Source organism: Phocoena phocoena, chromosome 18 (genome assembly GCF_963924675.1).
Source record: "Phocoena phocoena chromosome 18, mPhoPho1.1, whole genome shotgun sequence".
In the NCBI taxonomy this organism is placed as follows: domain Eukaryota; kingdom Metazoa; phylum Chordata; class Mammalia; order Artiodactyla; family Phocoenidae; genus Phocoena; species Phocoena phocoena.
The window spans coordinates 1,107,342-1,128,216 of NC_089236.1; the positions used below are offsets into that span (position 1 = coordinate 1,107,342).

Here is a 20,875-nt window from a genome sequence, read left to right on the forward strand (position 1 = left end):
CAGGAAGATGATCTGCAGAGTCGGCCTCATTTACATGCTCTTGTCCCTACTCACACTCAGTCTTGGTTTGATCTGGACAGAAGGTCAACCGAGAGAACTTTCAGTCTGTACCAAATATTGACAGAGGTTGTGCATGAAAAATTCCAAATTGAAATTGATAGCCGTGGGGAGTTCTATACCATTTGGGGAGCTTTACTTCTGTGCTCAACCTCTGGGGAAAAAAAAAAAGGTAAGCCTAGTGGTGGTATCTAGCATACGTCAACAAAGAAATCCACGAATTGAAAAGAAAAATTGCCTTTCAAACCTTGGGTAATTATTTCAAGCATTGCCACTGTTGTGTAACATTTTCTAGCTACTCCTCCAACGTAAATAGTGCAAACATCAGAGGAGTGGACTGAAGCAGAGTAAACGGCTTGCGTGGGGATAATACTGCTATTCCATAGACTGTATTCATCCTCAGTTTAACTAACTAACGTCAGCCGTTAACAGGTGACGCATTTCCAATGGAAGAATCAGCTTTCCCTTCCAAGATCTAGAAAGGCAACCTGTATTGCATTTTTTCTCTGACTGGAACACTCGGGCACAAATACCTCCTGAGCACGTACCCTCTTCTGGGCGCTGAGCTCCTGGAAGGCAACTGCGCACCGGACACAACCCTCGTCCTCACCGCATGGCTGTCAAAGCACACGCAGGTGTCCACAGCCACCCGTAGTACACAGGATGCGCCCAAGGCAGAGGCCCAGGTCCTGGCCAATCACTAAGCCGCCTGTACTTCTGCTCTTTACCTGCGTTAAGTGGAGAGTAGACTAGATGGCTTCTATGACTTCTTCCAACTGATTCAAGTTGGCAAAAGCATGGCAAAAGCATCCCAAGCTCTACGGATGCCCTCACTAAGGAAATCACAACAAGATGTTGTCGTCTTCATCTTGAAAGTTAGGCCAGGGAGAGCCCCAGTTTGTGAGGGAGGAGGGGAGGTCGTAGCTTTTCAATCTACTAAGAAAATAAAAAGAGGGAAATGTCACATGGGTCCTTTACTACATTGTATTACCAGCTGCGTTCACAGTTCACGGTCCAGCCCAGAATCATAATTCACGTAACAGCGAAATTCATTTCCCAAGGTTCGAGTGTGTTTTGGAATAAACTTGCACATCTTCACTCCAAGAAGTTTTGCTGCCTCTTCCTCCATGACGGCACCTGAAGAGAACAACCAGATGAACCCGGAGACTGAGGCACCAACCATGTCTCAGCTCCACACCCACCAGGCCAGCCAGGGAGGTATTCTCGACCAGATGCGGGAAGCGGTGAGTTGACAGTACCACTCAGCGATAAGGGGGCAGGTCAGTGCTCTATATTCCTTTTTTACTTCCTCCAACATTTATGCAAATTACCTACGTTTTTCCTTTTCTTTTTCATTTAATAATTTTCCTACATCTGCAAGGCTGAGGTACTTAATAATTATATTCCACAAAGTAACATAAGGAAAGCAAAAATAATTACTAAAAACCACCATTTTCCAACTTTGAGTCAACAACCCCTTTTTCAATAGTAGAGAATCGTGCAAACTTGTACCAATACATTCACACCAGCCCATTCCTCCCTCCAGCCCTGTCCTCCGCACCCACTGCACTGGGGGAAGCAGGGCCCACACAGCAGGCCTGGATGCCAAGCTGTCCGAAGTAGGGAGACCAGCACTTAACGTTTTCGTTCTCAGTCAAATGCCAGTATATCCACCTTAAGAAGATACATCCACATCACCAGTGCGGAAGTCTCTTTCTCAGCTTTGGTAAACCTAATCTAATGTCTAGCGCTGTAACCTTTGGCATCCACTTTAACCCCCGAGATTCCAAATTTCTTTTATCCACTTTAACCCCCAAGATTCCAAATTTCTTTTATCCATTGTACAGGCTGAGTCAGATACTGTTACTATTATTGACGTTGATGAGTACAAGTAACACGCCTGGTGCACTCACCCAGTGGCGAACCCCGATTCCCAGGCATCATGCCACTTAATTCTCCCCAACCCTGAGAGGCAGGTAGCATCTCAGCCCCACTGTACAGATAAGGCGACTGGGGCACAGAGAGGGGAAGAACCTTGTTTAAAGTCATGGGATGTGTGTTGCCAATCCGGCACCTACCTGTGCACAGCAGAATCTTGCCCCGGGTCAGGTACTTGATGGTTTCCGACGTTTTTCTGAGACATTCCTCAGAGAGATAGGGGGGATCTGCTATTACAATGTCAAAACTGTGTGCAGCGATTTTCTCAGGTAAATCCACTGGGTTATTGTAATCATAGAAGATAAACTCCTCTCCGTATATGGCAAACCTCTGGTCATATTCGAAGATGCAGATAGAGAAGTCGTCTCTGTGCAGCTCTCGCAGCTTCTGGTAAACGCTGGGGGCACTCACACATGCTACTCTGGAACAAAAGGAGCCAGCTCATGACTGAGCTTTGTGACAGCACATGGCGTCAATGACCACTTCACTGAAAAGCCACAGTCCCCGTGTCCAGATTTTCTTAAAGGAAACAATAATGCAAACTGAAGTAGTAACAGCAGTACATTTTGAAAGAAAACTTTCTACTGCCTCACTTTTAAGGAATCTACTGTTTACAAATCTACAACTCATAATTTTAAAGTATGAAAGGATAAATGTGCTTTTCATGGTAAAAAAAAAAAATGTAAAACATTATTAGGACAAGGGTTATGAAGCCCATGGCCTGAATTTACTTAGTATTTTCATGGTGGTCTCTTAACATTTATTTCAAATACTTTTTAGCCTCAAACTAAATATTTTGAAGTTACTTTGTAATATAATCTTGAAGAAAAAACTCCAAATAACTTCCTAAACACCTTTAGTTTTCCAAAAAAGTACATTAAAACTAGGTCTCAGTGCAGACAGACTACTTCGAATTTCTGCTGCTGTTTTGTATAAGTAAATTAAAGAATCTGTCTCATTACATGAATGGGCAGTGTTCCAGTAGTTAACTTTTAAAGCCAACTGCCAAAAGTGCTAGAAGTACCTTAAATGTTGAATTACTCAGCTGACTGTGGTACGTCTGTCGCAGTGGAATACTGTGTTGTCATTACTCTCCAAGACAGTCAAGTTCAGGAGCGTGTAGACTGTGCCTCCACAGGGTAGGGTTTATGCTTACCTCTTGGAGATACACAGCACAGCTTGTCTGCAGACAATGGGAAAGAGACTTTTTGTCTCCATCCCCTTTGTCACTTTTAGATTTTTATTATACACACACACACACACAAAATCATTCAGAAAACTACTTAATTAGAAAATTAAAGTCAGTTTTAAAACTGTGAGATGCATTTCTTCAGAGAAGTGTTACACGTCTGGTTAGGTGCCCACGCTGGGCTCAAAGGCTTCTTGGCCCAAATGCACGTGAAGCACGTAAGAAGTCTGGGGGCATCCCGACCGCCTTCTGTGGGGACCAGACCCCAGCCCGGCTGCTGCCAGGGCTCTGGGCCGGGGGTGCAGAGGACCTGAACCACAGCAGCACCTCCTTCCCTAGAAACCCCAGAGGAGGTACTTCCGGCGGAAGGACAGTGGTCTGAGGTGGAGGAAGGCACGGGGGCAGGGTGTGGCGACAGCGGCAGGGGAAGCGGACGGCCTGCTGCTCCCAGCTGGGGCCCTTGTGCGAGTGATGTGACCGCGTGGGCCTCAGCGTCCGTCTTTAGGATGGAGAGGGTAACAGGAACTACCTCCAGAGGTGTGAGGGTTAAACAAGATGACCCTCAGAAAGCACTTACCCAGGAGACAAGCCACACAGTAAGTACTCAATGAATGCTACTCTTACTACTCATCTTTAGAATTATGACATAACTCCTAAAAATACTGACGATGCCTTTCAGAAAAAAGAAGTTGCTTCCAAAGCCCTCATATGTAAAAATAAGAAAATACATGTAAAAACGTCATTAAGAAAAACGTAATAAAGGACAGAAAAAAGAAAACCTTTGGACTTCCAGTTAAACTTCCAGCTCAAGATGGCAGAGGGAACACATTCATTTAGCCAGGTCCCAGACTGGCAGCCAGGAAGGCTGAGCAGGAACCCGGCTGACAGCACAGCGCCCGTGGCTCAGGAAGCTGCACAAACAGGTGGCTCAAGGAGCGGGGGGGACGGTGGGGCAGCAAACAGGAAAACGCACCCCTAGGATTCTCTTCCCTATCCCAAGCCTCCACAACTGTGGTAGGAAACTGGAGGGATGTTCTCTGGATTGGGGGGGCTTGAAGGGTGGGTGCCAGGCACCATGTGGAAATGGCAAGGATCACGTTAAACCCGTTGGATGATGTTGGGACCCCCCAACACTCTTTCAGAAATAAGCCTTCTGGGATGAGGTCAACGAGATGCGTGACTTCCAGGCAGGAAGACTTCCTGGGGCTCTAACCAGCCCACAAGGAAAGGCCTAGACATGCTGACCCTGGGCGTTGATGGGGAAACAGCCATCTGCAGACACCCAAGTAGAGAAGTCCCGCCCACGTATCAGAACCTCCAGCCCTAGAGCGCCTCACCCTTAAATACGGACGGACAGCAGGGGGCCAGCAGACATTCAAGGAAAGCATCTAATAATCCTAGAGGCCAAAACAAACAAGATGCATGTGTGCAGTTTGTTAGAGACGGCGTAGGGAGCCAATTCTTCTTCTAAAAAACCCTATAATATCCTCAGAAGGATGAACAAGATACAATAATAAATATTCAGAGACACCCAAAAAGGAACTATGGTATAGATGACTACATGACAGCGGAAATGGTAAACTCAGTAGAAAGTTTCAAAGATAAAGTTGAGGAATTTTCCCAGAAGGTAAGGTCAAAAGATGGAAAAAGGACAGAAAAACAAGTATATAGGTCCAACATTCAAATAATAGGCATTCCAGAGGGAGGAATCGAAAAAAAAAAGTGGGAAGGAAATCAAATAATTTAGGACTGTTTTCCCAAACTGAAGGACCTGAGTTAGGAGAATGGAAGGGCTTTCACCCAGTACAACAGATGGACGCTCCACACCAAGACACATCGAATACTGGGGATCAAGAGAAAATCCTAAGCTAGCAGTAGGCAGGGATGGGAAAAAACAGGTTTCCCACAGTGGCACTGTATTTTCCAATAGCACGACCGAAACGTGCAGTCAATGAAGCAATGCCCTCAAAACCTGGAATTCGACACCCAACAAAACTTAACACATGAAGAGAATGGGTGGAATAAAAGCATTTTCAGACATGAAAGGTTTTAAGAATTTCCCTCCCATGGAAACTACTGAAGGATATACCCAACCAGGATAAAGCTGTAAACTAAGACCTGGGGTACTGGACAGAGGGAGTCTGGAACACGAGAGAGGTAGACCAGAGCTGCAGCAAACCCAGAAATCAACCAGTCCACGTGGAACAGGGGGCAAAGCCCTGGAAGTCATTTTTTTCAAGGAGCTGAAAAATATGTTTGAATTTGTGGATAAGAGATTCACACCACTGGGGAGAATTTGAGAGTTAATTAGTAATATGGACATAGAAATACTAAAAACAAAAATAAAGAGAATTATTTTCTTCAGGGAAGATGAAACATTGTACAGAAAAGGAAGACTCAGCTGTAAAGAACATCTATGTTGTCCTAACAACATAAACCCTGTTCTAACCAAAATTAGGATATAACTAACACCAATTCTACACAATCACTTCCAGGAAATAGAAATACAGGCAACACTTCCCAGCTCATTTTATTAAGCTACCATTAACCAATATGAAACCCAAACCAAGAGAATAAAAGAAAACTTCAAACCAATATCACTCATGAACATAGAAGCAAAAATCCTCAACAAAATATTTGCAAAGATGGGGCTTCCCTGGTGGCGCAGTGGTTGAGAGTCCGCCTGCCGATGCAGGGCACACGGGTTCGTGCCCCGGTCCGGGAAGATCCCACATGCCGCGGGAGCGGCTGGGCCCGTGAGCCATGGCCGCTGAGCCTGCGCGTCCGGAGCCTGTGCTCCGCAACGGGAGAGGCCACAGCAGTGAGAGGCCCGCGTACCACACATACACAAAAAATTAGCAAAGAGTCCAGCCATTAAAAAAAAGAAAATGAAAAAAGGATATAACTCTATCGGGAGAGTGGACAGAAAGCAGACACGTATGTGGCAGTTGTGGCCTGTGAAGGGAGCCAAGTCCTCATTCTCTTAAGGTGAGAAGTCAAGAAATAAGGTCTACGAGTGACAAGTCAAGAAGTGCCAATATAAACGTTATTTAGAAATGTTTGTAAATACCAAGAGAATCAATGAAAGACAGCTGAAAAGGCGAGTGGGTGGACAAGGGGGAAATTAACAAAGGATTATTTTTTGAACAAGTCTTTTAGGACCATTAGACTTTATGTGCGTGCAAAGTTTTGACAGAAGTAAAAACCAAATTTAAAAAATCTATTCTTAAAACTTCAAAAAGGTCAAGATTTTTTTCTTTTAAAGCAAACTAGAAAATGTTAAAATAAGGAACAGAGATAAGCTATCTTACACTGAATAGATTTCTGTGTGTGTCCCCAGACTCAACAGGGAAGCACTTCTATTCCCTCATGTTCTGCGAATCACAAACTACAGGTTTTGCAGATTACAGTCCAGCCTTCTTACCAACCAAGTCTCATCTAGGAAGGACATTTAAAATAGTACTTTAGATTAAAAGGTAAAAGAGACATGAAACTGATCTCACCTGCCACCTTCCCCAGCAGCTGCCACGGCTTCCTCTGCAAGGCGCAGGGCGGTCTCCGGAGTGTACCAAAACTGGCTCAGCTGCTATGACAGAGGAATGAGTGAAATCATTTTACAACTGGCATAGAGTTTATCCTTTTAATTTATATCTACTATATCAATATATACGCTATCAATTATCAGTGTTCACTGCTGGGCCAAGTAATATATGGTCCCTCGTTTTTCCTAGAGTTAATACAGGATTGTTTCATTTGCTTGGGCTCTTTGAACCCATCCCTAATTCTCCCAACATCCTGCGGCTTCTGAGAAGTGGTGCGTAGTGAGACTTACCACGCCTAAAACACTTTACTTTTATCCTCACATTTGACTGATAACTCAGCTGGGTGTAGAATTCTAGGCTGAACAAATTTTCACTCTAAATCTTGAAGGAATTGCTCCACTTTTTTCTAGTTTCTAGTAAAGCTACTGAGAAGTGCAATGTGACTTGTAGACCTGAGACTCTGTAGGTGTCATGCTTTTCTCTGGAAGGTTCTAGGATCTTCTTTGTCACCTATATCCAGAATTTTCAGTCATAATAATGCGTCTTAGCGAGGGTCTTTGGTTCTGGGAAATTTTCTAATATCATTCTTTGAAGGTTTCCTCCCCTCTTTTTTCAGTTCTATTTTTCTGGAACTCCAGTTAGTTGAATATTGAGCTTCCTGGATTTATCATCTAGTTTTATGTTTTCTTTCTATAATTTGTATCATTGTCTTTCCCCCCCCAACTTCCTGGGAGATCTCCTTAATTTTATAAACAAAACAAACCAAAAGAAAGTGTCAAAAATATACAAGTAGTTAATTCAGGTAGTGGAGTTATGACTTTTGTTTTTTTGTTCATGTTTTTATATATTTTCTACAACAACCATAGATTACTTTTAGAATCAGAAAAAAGTACATAGTATTTAAATTAGCAGAAGGAAAAGAGAAAAAGACCACCTCAAGAATAATAACGTACTTCAAGTTTCTAATATTGACTATTCAAGAATCAGGCTAGAGACAAAAGCACATGAAGAAGGGAAGCAGTGTGAAAGAGGCACCTGAGTAAGTGGAACGTTTAGAATAAACATCAAGACACGTCTCTGCCCCAGTCTCAAACATGGTAAACAGGGAAATTTTATATAACTTAAGAGATCTGAACTCAACACAAAATGTAAGTCTGCTTAAACACACACACACCCCTCCTTCCAGCTGCAGAGAGAGGCAGACCTATTATCAAGGGGTAGCCACAGACAGAAATTTCAAGCCTCACCTATTTCTCAACTATCTCCTTCAAAAATGTAAATTTCTACATTCCAGGTTAGGTTAGTTTTTCTGAACTCACTTTTTTTAATTCCTATTTTTATTTGGACCATAAAAATACAATTAAAATACACAGCGTGCCCCAGAAACTATTAATACTTCTTAAAAACTCAGTTTCATCTATTTTTTTACCACATGTTTAAGTCCAGTTACCCCATTACTGCAATGATCAATTTTTCCCTTTTCTCAAGGATTGCTGGGCTCCATAACAACCAACAGAATGCATCTGTGTACAAGAAGGAAGCACAGTTTGTGTTGGATATAATGATATGCTGTTCTTCTATCTGAAATGTCCCCTCCTCTGATCACCAGGCAGCCTGAGAGTCAGAATTAGGAAAATCTGCATTTATACTGTCTTAAAATGTCCGTGGACTGCTTTCTGTCTTAGCTCCTGAACAGGTTATCAGCTTCGTAGTGACAAGTGAGATAAACTTGGGTATTAGGTCAGATACAGACAAACACTGGACTAGGTACAGAATAGGCTCCACACCAACACTTCCTGATGGGTGGGGAATGCATTAACTTACCCAGTTCTCTTCTATTATTCCAATGTTATACTTGTCATCGCCACCGAGGTCGGTGTACTGTTTCTGCTCAGCATAAAATTCCTGCAGAGCTGCCAGGGCATGGGAAGAGAGCTGGGGGAGGTCCTCATCTTCAGAGTTGCTCATTTCACACCTGCAGGGAAATGAGTATAAGTGATGTTTGTTTTTTCTTTTCCATCAAACAACAATTAAAAAAATTTTATCTCACAGCAGGGATCCAAACTGAAAGTGAGTTGTATAAAGGAAACACACCTGTATGATTCCTTGCAGAGTGAAATCTTTACCATAAATACTATAAAGATGTTTCGCTTTCTTCTGGTGCCCCAACGGCCACATGCAGCTAATTCACAGTAGATTCTCTTAATAAGATCTTTTTATGTGTGAATGTCACTGTTTTTAGGTGACCTAAGGCTCCTGGGTGTCACTGACAGGATAAGTGAAGGATCATAAAGGAGGGGTATAGGAAGAGATATGAAAAATAAAAAGGACAAGAGAATGCAAATTATGATAATAATGAGATACCACTATATACCTACCAGACTGACTAAAATTAAGAAGACGGGATAATACCAAATGTTTTGGGGGATGTGGAGTAATGGAAATTGCCTATTCTGCTGTTGAAATGTAAACTGATGAAAACATTTTGGAAAACAATTTGACCTTTACCCCTGCTTCAACTCAGTAATTCTGTATCTACATATACATATAGATCATATAACTACATGAAACTACTGTAATTCACATAAATGGACATGTAAAATACGTTCGAAGTAGAAATGTGTACTAGCAACAACTAAAATTACTGAAGTATCCACCCACTGGACATTATAAAATATACTGCTATATTCCTACAGTGGGATACTATACAGCAATGAAGACATTTTATATCACTCTTTTCTCCTTTGTTGGCTTGCTACCTATAGCTTTGTTATTTAAGTGGTTGCTTTAACGTTTACAGTATATATATCACAGCATACATTCAAATAACATATCACTTCTTGTATTACATAAAAATTTTATAATTGTATATAACTTCCATTTCTCTCCTCCAATCCTTCGTGTTACTGTTTGACCAACATCTTATTTTTACATTTGTTATGAACTCCACACCACACTGTTAAATTTAAAAACCTTACGTATTTACCTACTTTGTAACCCCTTACACTGCACTTCATTTTGTTGTACAGATTAATATTTCCATCTGTTGTCATTTATGGCTTCTTTTAACATATCCTGTAGCACAGTTCTGGTGCTGATGCATCCCTGATTTCAGCTTTTATGTCTAAAACTGTCTTTACATTGCCTTGCTTTTTGAAAGATTTTATTTTTTGGAGCGATGGAATTCTAGGTTGAGTTTTTCTTCAGTACCCTAAAGAGATTCCTCCACTATTAGCTGCATTATTTCCAACATAAAATCTGCTGTCACCCTTAGTTTTCTTACTTTTTGTTTGTGTCTTCCTTCCCTGGTAGCTTTTAAGATTTTTCTCACTATCACTGGTTTTGAGCATTTGGTTAATGATGTGTCTCAGTGTAGTTTTCTTCATGTTTCTTATGCTTTGAGTTTACTGAGCTTCTTGGATCTGTGAGTTTACAGTTTTCCTGAAATTTGAGACATTTTTGGCCACTATTTCTCAAAATTTTTTTTTTTTTTGCGGTACGCGGGCCTCTCACTGCTGTGGTCCCTCCCGTTGCGGAGCACAGGCTCCAGACGCGCAGGCTCAGCGGCCACAGCTCACGGGCCCAGCTGCTCTGCGGCATGTGGGATCTTCCCGGACCGGGGCACGAACCCGTGGTCCCCTGCATCGGCAGGCAGACTCTCAACCACTGCGCCACCAGGGAAGCCCTCTCAAATATTTTTCTGCTGTCCTTCTCTTTCCGGGATCCAAATACATGAATGTTAGGTAACTTGAAATTGTCCCAAAGCTCTCTGATGCTCTGTTCACTTAAAAAAAACCAAAACCCAAACTTTTTTCTTTGTATTTCATTTGTGATAAGTTTCCATTTCTGGTCTTTGAGTTTGGTAATTTTTTATTCTTCAATGTCTAACCTGACGTTAATCACATCCAGTGTATTTTTTTTTTCGTGGTACGCGGGCCTCTCACTGTTGTGGCCTCTCCCGCTGTGGAGCGCAGGCTCAGCGGCCATGGCTCACCGGCCCAGCCGCTCCGCGGCATGTGGGATCTTCCCGGACCGGGGCACGAACCCACGTCCCCTGCATCGGCAGGCAGACTCTCAACGACTGCGCCACCAGGGAAGCCCCAGTGTATTTTTTATTTCAGATATTGTAGTTTTTATGACCAGAAGTTTGACTTGGGTCTCTTTTATTGGGCTGGCCAAAAAGTTCATTTGGGTTTTTCTGTAAGATGGCTCTAGTAGCACTTAGATGTCTTTACCTTCATTTGAAACAGTTTTGTTAGATTGTATTGTGACAGCTGTCACATCAGCATGCATTTTAAAAAAACTTACTGATGTGGAGTTTGCATCTCCTCACAATTAGGGCACCTACCAGGTGCTGGTGGGGGACCTCGGACACCTAAGGGGATGGGAGGAACTCCCAAGTGACTGGGTAGGACGTGGGGGGGAGGGAGGGGGGAGGAGAAGTGGAGGCAGGACAGGACCAGCATCCCTGAGGGGTGGCTGGGGGAGGGGCCCACTCACAGTAAGGGGATCAACGGGGACAGGGAGAGACCCTTGGGGGATCAGAGGATCAGAAGGGAACACAGCCAGAATTTCCCCTGCCCACTCGGGCCCCAGGGAGCCTGCTGAGGCCCCCTCCAGGCAGGCTGAGCCTAAGCCCTGTGCCTGCCCCGCCCACTCAGGGCCTTTTCTGGCTGCAAGGGTCCAGGGCCTAAGCCCCGCCCCCCACAGCCAAGGCCTTTTCTTTTTTTGCTGTTGAGGTTGTTTTAACTTGTATTTATTTATTTATTTGTTTGTTTTGGCTATGCTGGGTCTTAGTTGCAGCACACAGGGTGTTCGTTGCAGCATACCGGATCTTTAGTTGTGGCAATGTGGACTCTTAGTTGCAGCGTGCATGTGGGATCTAGTTCCCCGACCAGAGATCAAACCCGGGAGCACAGAGTCTTACCCACTGGACCACCAGGGAAGTCCCTGTTTTACCTTGTTGTTTCATTTATATTTTTATTTTTTCTAATATATTTTTTATTTTTCTAATTTTATTTATTGTTATTGTTCAGCTCTTTTGTTTGTTTGTTTGCAAGATCTTGGTTCCCAGGCCGGGGTTCGGGCCTGAGCTCCTGTGGTGGGAGCACCAAGTCCAAACCGCTGGACTAACAGAGAACTCAGGCTCCAGGGAATATTAAGGGAAGTGAGGTCTCCCGGAGGTCCTCATCTTGGCACCAAGACCCGGCTCTACCCAACTGCCTGCAATCCACTGCTGGACGCCTCAGGCCAAAGAGCCACTAAGACAGGAACACAGCCCCACCCATCAGATGACAAAAAAATATGTTACAGGTGAAGGAGCAAGGTAAAAACCTACAAGACCAAATAAATGAAGATGAAATAGGCAACCTACCTGAAAAAGAATTCAGAGTAATGATAATAAAGATGATCCAAAACATCAGAAATAAAATGAGGAACAGACTGAGAAAATACAAGAAATGTTTAACAAAGACCTAGAAGAACTAAAGAACAGTGATGAACAACACAACTGAAATGAAAAATACACTAGAAGGAATCAACAGCAGAATAACTGAAGGAGAAGAATAAAGGAGCTGGAAGATAGAATGGTGGAAATAACTGCTGAGGAAAAGAATAAAGAAAAAAGAATGAAAAGGATTGAGGACAGTCTCACAGACCTCTGGGACAACATTAAACACACTAACATTCAAATGATAGGGGTCCCAGAAGAAGAAGAAAAAGAGAAAGGATTTGAGAAAATATTTGAAGAGATTATAGTCGAAAACTTCCTTAACATGGGAAAGGAAATAGCCACCCAAGTCCAGGAAGCACAGAGTCCTATACAGGATAAACCCTAGGAGAAACACACCAAGACACATATTAATCAAACTAACAAAAATTAAATTCAAAGAAAAACTACTAAAAGCAGCAAGGGAAAAGCAACAAATAACATACAAGGGAATCTCTATCAGGTTATCAACTGATTTTTTCAGCAGAAACTACAGGCCAGAAGGGAGTGGCAGGATGTGTTTAAAATAATGAAAGGGAAAAACCTAAAACCAAGATTACTTTACCCAGCAAGGATCTCATTCAGATTCAACGGAGAAATGAAAAGTTTTACAGACAAGCAAAAGCTAATAAGAGAATTCAGCACCACCAAACCACCTTTACAACAAATGCTAAAGGAACTTCTCTAGGCAGGAAACACAAGAGAAGAAAAAGACCCACAAAAACACACCCAAAACAATTAAGAAAATGTAATAGGAATATACATATTGATAATTACCTTGAATGTAAATGGATTAAATGCTCCATCCAAAAGAAACAGATTGGCTGAATGGATACAAAAAGAAGACCCATATATGCTGTCTACAACAGACCCATTTCATACCTAGGGACACATACAGACTGAAAGTGAGGCAATAGAAAAAAGATAATTTCATGCAAATGGAAATTAAAAGAAAGCTGGAGTAGCAATACTCATATCAGATAAAATAGACTTTATAATAAAGACTGTGACAAGAGATAAGGGAGGACGCTACATTATGATCAAGGGTTCAATCCAACAAGATGTAACAATTTTAAGTATTTATACACACAGCATAGGCGCACCTCAATACATAAGGCAAATGCTAACATCCATAAAAGGGGAAATCAACAGTAACACAATAATAGTGGGGGACTTCAACACCCCACTTACACCAATGGACAGATCATCCAGACAGAAAATAAGGAAACACAAGCTTTAAATGACACAACAGACCAGATAGATTTAAATGATATTTATAGGACATTCCACCAGAAAGCGGCAGAATACACCTTCTTCTCAAGTGCACATGGAAAGACAACCCTCAAAATGGGAGAAAATGTTTGCAAATGAAGCAACAAAGGATTAATCTCCAAACTATACAAACAGCTCATGCAGCTCAATCTCAAAAAAACAAACAACCCAATCAAAAACATGAGCAGAAGACCTAAATAGACATTTCTCCAGAGATGACATACAGATGGCCACAAAGCACATGAAAAGATGCTCAACATCACTAGAGAAATGCAAATCACAACTATAATGGGATATCACCTCACACTGGTCAGAATGGCCATCATAAAGATCTACAAAGAATAAATGCTGGAGAGGGCGTGGAGAAAAGGGAACCCTCTTGCACTGTTGCCGGGAATGTAAATTGATACAGCCACTCTGGAGAACATTATGGAGGTTCCTTACAAACTAAAAACAGAACTACCATATGACCCAGCAATCCCACTACTGGGCATATACCCTGAGAAAACCATAATTCAAAAAGACACATGCACCCCAATGTTCATTGCAGCACTATTTACAACAGCCAGGACATGGAAACAACCGAAATGTCCATCAACATGTGAATGGATAAAGAAGATATGGTATATATATACAATGGAATATTACTCAGCCATAAAAAGGAACGAAACCGGGCTATTTGTAGAGATGTGGATGGCCCTAGAGTCTGTCATACAGAAGTAAGTCAGAAAGAGAAAAACAAGTATCGCACATTAACAGATATATGTGGAATCTAGAAAAATGGTACAGGTGAACCTAACTCCAGGGCAGAGACACAGACATAGAGAATGGATGGGTGGGGGTGGGGGTGGGATGGGGAAGGGGAGGGTGGGATGAATTGGGAGATTAAGTTTGACATAAATACACTATACCAATGTGTAAAATAGCTAGTGGGAACCTGCGATATAGCACAGGGAGCTCAGCTTGGTGCTCCGTGATGACCCAGGTGGGCAGGATGGGGGAGGGTGGGAGGGAGGTCTAACAGGGAGGGGATCTATGTATACATATAGACGATTCCCTTCGTTGTACAGCAGAAACTAACACAACATTGTAAAGCAATTATACTCCAATAAAAAAAACTTATCAGGGCTTCCCTGGTGGCGCAGTGGCTGAGAATCTGCCTGCTAATGCAGGGGACACGGGTTCGAGCCCTGGTCCGGGAGGATCCCACATGCCGTGGAGCAACTAGGCCCGTGAGCCACAACTACTGAGCCTGCGCATCTGGAGCCTGTGCTCTGCAACAAGAGAGGCCGCGATAGTGAGAGGCCCACGCACCACGATGAAGAGTGGCCCCCGCTTGCCACAACTAGAGAAAACCCTCACACAGAAATGAAGACCCAACACAGCAAAAATAAACTAATTAATTAATAAACTCCTACCCCCAACATCTTCTTTAAAAAAAAAAAACCTTATCAAAATTGGTGAATTTTTGTGTAGCCATTTTAATATTGAAGATGGAAGAAAAAAAGCAACATTTTTGGCATATTATGCTTTATTATAGGTAAAAACAGAACTGAAATGCAAAAAGAGATTTGTGCAGTGTATGGAGAAGGTGCTGTGACTGGTCGAACATGTCAAAAGTGGTTTTCAAAGTTTTGTGCTGGAGATTTCTCACTGGACAATGCTCAAGGTTGGGTAGACCAGCTGAAGTTGACAGCGATCAAATCGAGACATTAATTGAGAACAATCGACGTTATACCACGCAGGAGACAGCCGACATACTCAAAATATCCAAATCAAGTACTGAAAATCATCTGCAACAGCTTGGTTATGTTAATTGCTTTGATGTTTGGGTTCCACATAAGTGGAAAAAACTTCTTGACCGATTTCCACATGCGATTCTCTACTTAAATGTTCCATTTTTAAAACAAATTTGTGAAGAGCAATGAAAAGTGGATACTGTACTCTTGGAAGAGACCGTGGGGCAAGCAAAAGGAACCACCACCAACCACACCAAAGGCCAGTCTTCATCCAAAGAAGGTGATGTTGTGTATATGGTGGGATTGGAAGGGAGCCCTCTATTATGAGCTCTTCCCGGAAAAACCAAACGATTAATTCCAACAAGTACTGCTCCCAATTAGACCAACTGAAAGCAGCATTCACCAAAAAGTGTCCGGAATTAGCCAACAAAACGCATAATCTTCCATCAGGATAACGCAAGACAGCACGTTTCTTTGATGATCAGGCAAAAACTATTACAGCTTGGCTGGGAAATTCTTTTTTTTTTTTAATATTTATTTATGGGACTTCCCTGGCAGTGCAGTGGTTAAGAATCCACCTGCCAATGCAGGGGACATGGGTTCAAGGCCCAGTCCAGGAAGATCCCACATGCCGCGGAGCAACTAAGCCCGTGTGCCACAACTACTGAGCCTGCACTCTAGAGCCCAAGAGCCACAACTACTGAGGCCCGCGCGCCTAGAGCCTGTGCTCTGCAACAAGAGAAGCCACTGCAATGAGAAGCCCATGCACCGCAATGAAGAGAAGCCCCCGCTCGCCACAACTAGAGAAAGCCTGCGTGCAGCAACAAAGACCCAATGCAGCCAGAAATAAATTAATTAAAAAATATATTTATTTATTTGGCTGCACCAGGTCTCAGTTGCAGCCTGCATGTGGGGTCTAGTTCCCTGACCTGGGATCGAACCCGGGCCCCCTGCATTGGGAGCACAGAGGCTTAACCACTGAACTACCAGGGAAATTCCGGCTGAGAAGTTCTGATTCATCCTCTGTATTCACCAGACATTGCACCTTTGGATTTCCATGTTTTGGTCTTTACAAAATTCTCTTAATGGAAAAAATTTCAGTTCCCTCTAAGACTGTAAAAGCCACCTGGAACAGTTCTTTGCTTAAAAAGATAAGACGTTTTGGGAAGGTGGACTTACGAAGTTGCCTGAAAAATGGCAGAAGGTAGTGGAACAAAACGGTGAATACATTTTTCAATAAAGTTCCTGGTGAAAATGAAAAGTGTATCTTTTACTTAAAACCCAAAGGCACTTGGCCAACCCAATCTTTCTTTCATATTTCTACTTAACATGTTCGGTCTTTCCTCTAGCTTTCTGAATGTGCAGAATACAGTTATAACTGTTCATTTTCCTTGTCTACTAGTTATAACATCTGTGTCTGTTCTGGGTCAGTTTCAACCAACGGATTTTCTCATTATGGGTTATATTTTCTTCTTTGCATGGTTGGTTAATTTTTTTTATTGAATGCTAGATATTATGAAATGTAACTTGTTCGATGGCAGATATTTTTGTACTCCTTAAGTATATTTATAAACATAAATTAGTATTTATAAATATAAGTATTCCTGAGATTTGTATTGGGACACAGTAAAGTTACTTGGAAACAATTTTACCCTTTCGGGTCTTGCTTTTAAGACTGTTAGTAGAGAGGAGAACAGCAGTTAGTCTAGCACTAATTACTGCTCACCACTGTAGCAAAATAGCAGTATCTCTAAGTACTTTATCCAACGCCCCATGAATTATGAGGTTTTTCAGTACAGCTGGTAGAAACAGTCACTATTCCCAGTCTTGAGTGAGTTCTGTTCCTTCAAATCCTTTCAGGTATTTGTCTTCTCTAGCCTCAGGTAGTTTCTCAAGGAGGTCCCTCTGCAGTTCTCTAGGGTTCTTTCTCTGGTACGGCACTCTGCCTTGCACTCTGGCCCCATGTGGCTTCCCCAGGATCTATGAACTATTTCCTCAATTCAGAGAGGTCTCTGGATTCTGTCTGGGTTTCCCTCCCCTGCACAGCAGTCTGAAAAGTCTCTCAGGTAGTAAGATGGGGCAATCATCAAGCTCATTTTGTTTGTTCCCCTCTTTCAGGGACCACTGCCCTTTGTTGTCTTGTGGCCAATATTTTCAAAGACATTTTTTTTTTTTTATATTCAATCTTTATTATTTATCAATTCTATGCTTACTTTTTTTTTTTTTTTTAAACATCTTTATTGGGGTATAATTGCTTTACAATGGTGTGTTAGTTTCTGCTTCAAAGACATTTTTTTCCCACATATTTTATCTGGTTTTTGTTGTTGTTTTTTAGTTGTATCAGATGGGAGGGGAAACTTAGTCCTTGTTACTCCAAGTGGAAATTCACAACAGTAAAAAATAATTAACTACAGCCATATATATGCTAACAGGAATGAATCTCAAGAACATGTAAGTCACTAAGTTACAGAAGAATACATATAGTATAAATAATTCTATTTAAATGAAGTTCAGAAACATGAAGATAAAAGCAAGTTAATGAAAAACTGAAGATTAAAGATAAGTGATTACCTCTGGGAGTGAGGATACACATAATTTTTTAAATGTTTATTACATATCTGCAGAGACCCATGGACTTGATTATGTAAGTAAAAAGTGCCTAAAATGGCTTCCAAACAGTTTGATGCCACCCCAGGGTACTAAACTTTTTGAAAGAACTTAGAATAAATCTCGTGGAACAGCTCATCTATCCTTCTATCCGTGTTTTTCACACTGTACAATGATCTCCCTTAAGTTATGAAGTCAATATAGTAGGACAACATCAGCATTTTTTTTTTTTTTTTTTTTTTGCGGTACACGGGCCTCTCACTGGTGTGGCCTCTCCCGTTAAGGAGCACAGGCTCCGGACACCCCAGGCTCAGCGGCCATGGCTCATGGGCCCAGCCGCTCCACAGCGTGTGGGATCTTCCCGGACCGGGGCACGAACCCGTGTCCCCTGCATCGGCAGGTAGACTCTCAATCACTGCGCCACCAGGGAAGCCCAGCATTTTTTTTTAAATAGAAAAAGTTGTATCGAAGTATATGGCTTAGAGTAGAAGTTAAATATTGCTTTGTGAAATGTTTTAGCAAAAAATACACGTGTGTACAGGGTCATGTATCATGATACAAAACTTCTTACTACAGGCTGTCGTTTTAAACGTTTGAAATTTTTCATCTTCAACTATCTGTAATTTGTGCACACACCCATCTCAAGATGTAGATGTTCTACTACTTTACTGGACTAGATCACATAAACAACTCTTACTCGAAGCAGATGATCACATTTTTTATACTTGATAACATTTTTTATACTGATTGTGAAAAAGTATTTCTGCTATTATTTAGACATTCAGAAAAACATGATACAGGATTAAGAGCATGGCCTCTGGAGCCAAATTACCTAGGCTTAAATCATGGTTTTGCCACTTACTAACTGCATAGCTTGAAGCAAGTATTTAACCCCTCTATGCCTCAATTTTCTCATCTATAAAATGGACAAATATCAACAAACACCTACTTAATAGGGTTATTTTGAGTTAGATGGATTACTATCTATAAAGGGCCTAATAGTCCTTGGCACACAACAGGAACACAAATATTACCTTCAGTACTCCCTGAAGTTGTAAGTATACCACTAATAATATGGTATCTGTTATAACCACTAAATAAGACAGTTTAGCACCTTCATATGACTGTCTACTTTACAAAAAGTGAATTGGCAGAAGAGGGAATGAGTGAAACTGGAGCACAGGAAATTAGTAACTAAAGGGAATACTATGAAGTGTGACAGGAAACTCTGCATGGAGCCTGGTGGATGCTGTCTGCATGGAGCACGGTGGATGCTGTCTGCCTGGAGCACGGTGGATGCTGTCTGCCTGGAGCAGGACTGACTTTGACTGACTTGTCACATGTATCACATTCACGGACTTAAGATACACATTTTTAAAAATTACTTTAACAAATGGCTTTAAAATGAGTGTAAGTTTGTCAGCATGTTTTCTTGAGATTTGATAAAATACAGTTATCACTATTATCACTTTTAGACAAAATGCAGATATAGCAGATCTATCATTTTACAGCCTCAAAATAAAGTGGTCAGAGAGGTGAGACTGTTCTGAAGGTTGACACCATCAAGGTGGTATCAATGGGAGTGAATGGTGAGAGAGTGTGTATAAAGGTTATTAGAAGGTTCTGGGAAGACTGTCTCCATACCTAGATAATTTTACTGGCAAAATCTATCCGATGTAACTATCTTGGATCCCTAGAGTCTATTCAAAGGCTTGCAACTCCCAGGGGAAGACTTAACATTTGGTTAATTTCACTCCATTTGGGCACTTAACTCGGCAGTGGCTACCCACTCCTCACTCCTCATTCCTGCCTCAGGAAGGTGTGCACAAATACCTGTTTTGTGCTCAGGGATTAATTCATACAGCTGAATGAGGATATGGAGAGGTCAATGCCACTGAAAGAGGAGTCTGTTATTCACAGTTCCCCAGGAAATGAGAGGCACAGCACATGGTGAAGGACCACATGAAACCTGTCACATGCAGGAACAAGGAAGCAGAGAAAGAACTGGGACAGTGTCTTTATTGTTAAGACAGTGGGCAAGAAGGGAAAACACACATTCTATAATGTGTGGTTTGGGAGGTCTGTGATATGACTTTCACGTGCCCATGAGAGCTAACGTGCAGAGAAGATGTAAGGAATTACAGGGCCATTACTTTTGCCCTGTAATTAATGGATGCCAAGTAGACAATAAAGTCTGAGAACACACAATTTCAACAGCTCCAGGAGCAGCCTGTGGGAGCAAGGTGAGCAATAAGGACCCCGCCCTTCAAATAATGGGGATCTGTATTCTGATCGTTGACAGCTACTTCTAATCACGCAGGCAAAGACAGAGTCAGGCAGCCATCGCTGCAAGGCTCATATTGTTGTTAGCACTTCCCCCTCCAGCAGAAGCAACTTCGAGGGGATTTAAAGTGCCAGCACCTCCCCCGCTTCCATTTTTCTCTTTTTGCCCTTTTGGGGGCCACACATTTAAGGACTAGACCATTATAAATAGCAACCGAATATATATGGAGGAATTTAGGTCACTGTGCATGGCCAGGAAAAGGTGTAGGCTTAGAAAGACCTTAAGTTTCCTCAGGCTGGTCCTTGGCACAAAAACAGCCTACAATAATAGCAACAACAACAGAATGACAAAAAAAGCAAATCCTGGGGAAGGGGGAGAATCTGAGATTTCCAGCGTTTTCCACAAAAAAATCACAAGGCATACAAAGAAACAGGAATGTATGGCCCATTCAAAGGAAAAAAGTAAACCAACAGAAATCATCCCTGAAAAAGATCAGATGGCAAAACAACTGTCTTAAAGATGCTAAAAGAACTAAAAGATGTGGAGAACATTAAGAAAACAATGTCTGAACAAAATGGAGATATCAGCAGAGATGGGGTACACCTTCAGGTGGCCCAACATACGCACTGTGGGAGTCCCAGAAGAAGAAAAGAAGAAGGGAGAATTATTGGTGTGTGCAATGCTGAGCTGAGGAAGTCTGAGAACACAGCAAACTTATCTGCAAAGTACTAAGAGGCTTCATTTTAGTCCTGTATTTCA

At 42.0% G+C, this 20,875-nt stretch overlaps 1 protein-coding gene across 1 annotated transcript; it reads right to left on the bottom strand.

The window, feature by feature from the left end:
* Nucleotides 1-1,057: 1,057 nt before the first annotated feature.
* EEF1AKMT1 (EEF1A lysine methyltransferase 1) lies at nt 1,058-8,694 on the bottom strand. Its single transcript, XM_065896203.1, has 4 exons — nt 8,551-8,694; nt 6,688-6,770; nt 2,136-2,416; nt 1,058-1,194 (listed from the first exon to the last, which is right to left on the bottom strand). Exons 1-4 carry the CDS (start codon nt 8,692-8,694, stop codon nt 1,058-1,060), a joined length of 645 nt encoding a protein of 214 aa, XP_065752275.1.
* Nucleotides 8,695-20,875: the final 12,181 nt, after the last annotated feature.

Coding starts and splice junctions, on each gene's coding strand:
- EEF1AKMT1 (XM_065896203.1), bottom strand. CDS start 8,694: ATGAGCAACTCTGAAGATGAGGACCTCCCCCAGCTCTCTTCCCATGCC. Junction 6,771..8,550: donor GAATAATAGAAGAGAACTGG/GTAAGTTAATGC, acceptor CCTCTGTCATAG/CAGCTGAGCCAGTTTTGGTA. Junction 2,417..6,687: donor GCTGCTGGGGAAGGTGGCAG/GTGAGATCAGTT, acceptor CTTTTGTTCCAG/AGTAGCATGTGTGAGTGCCC.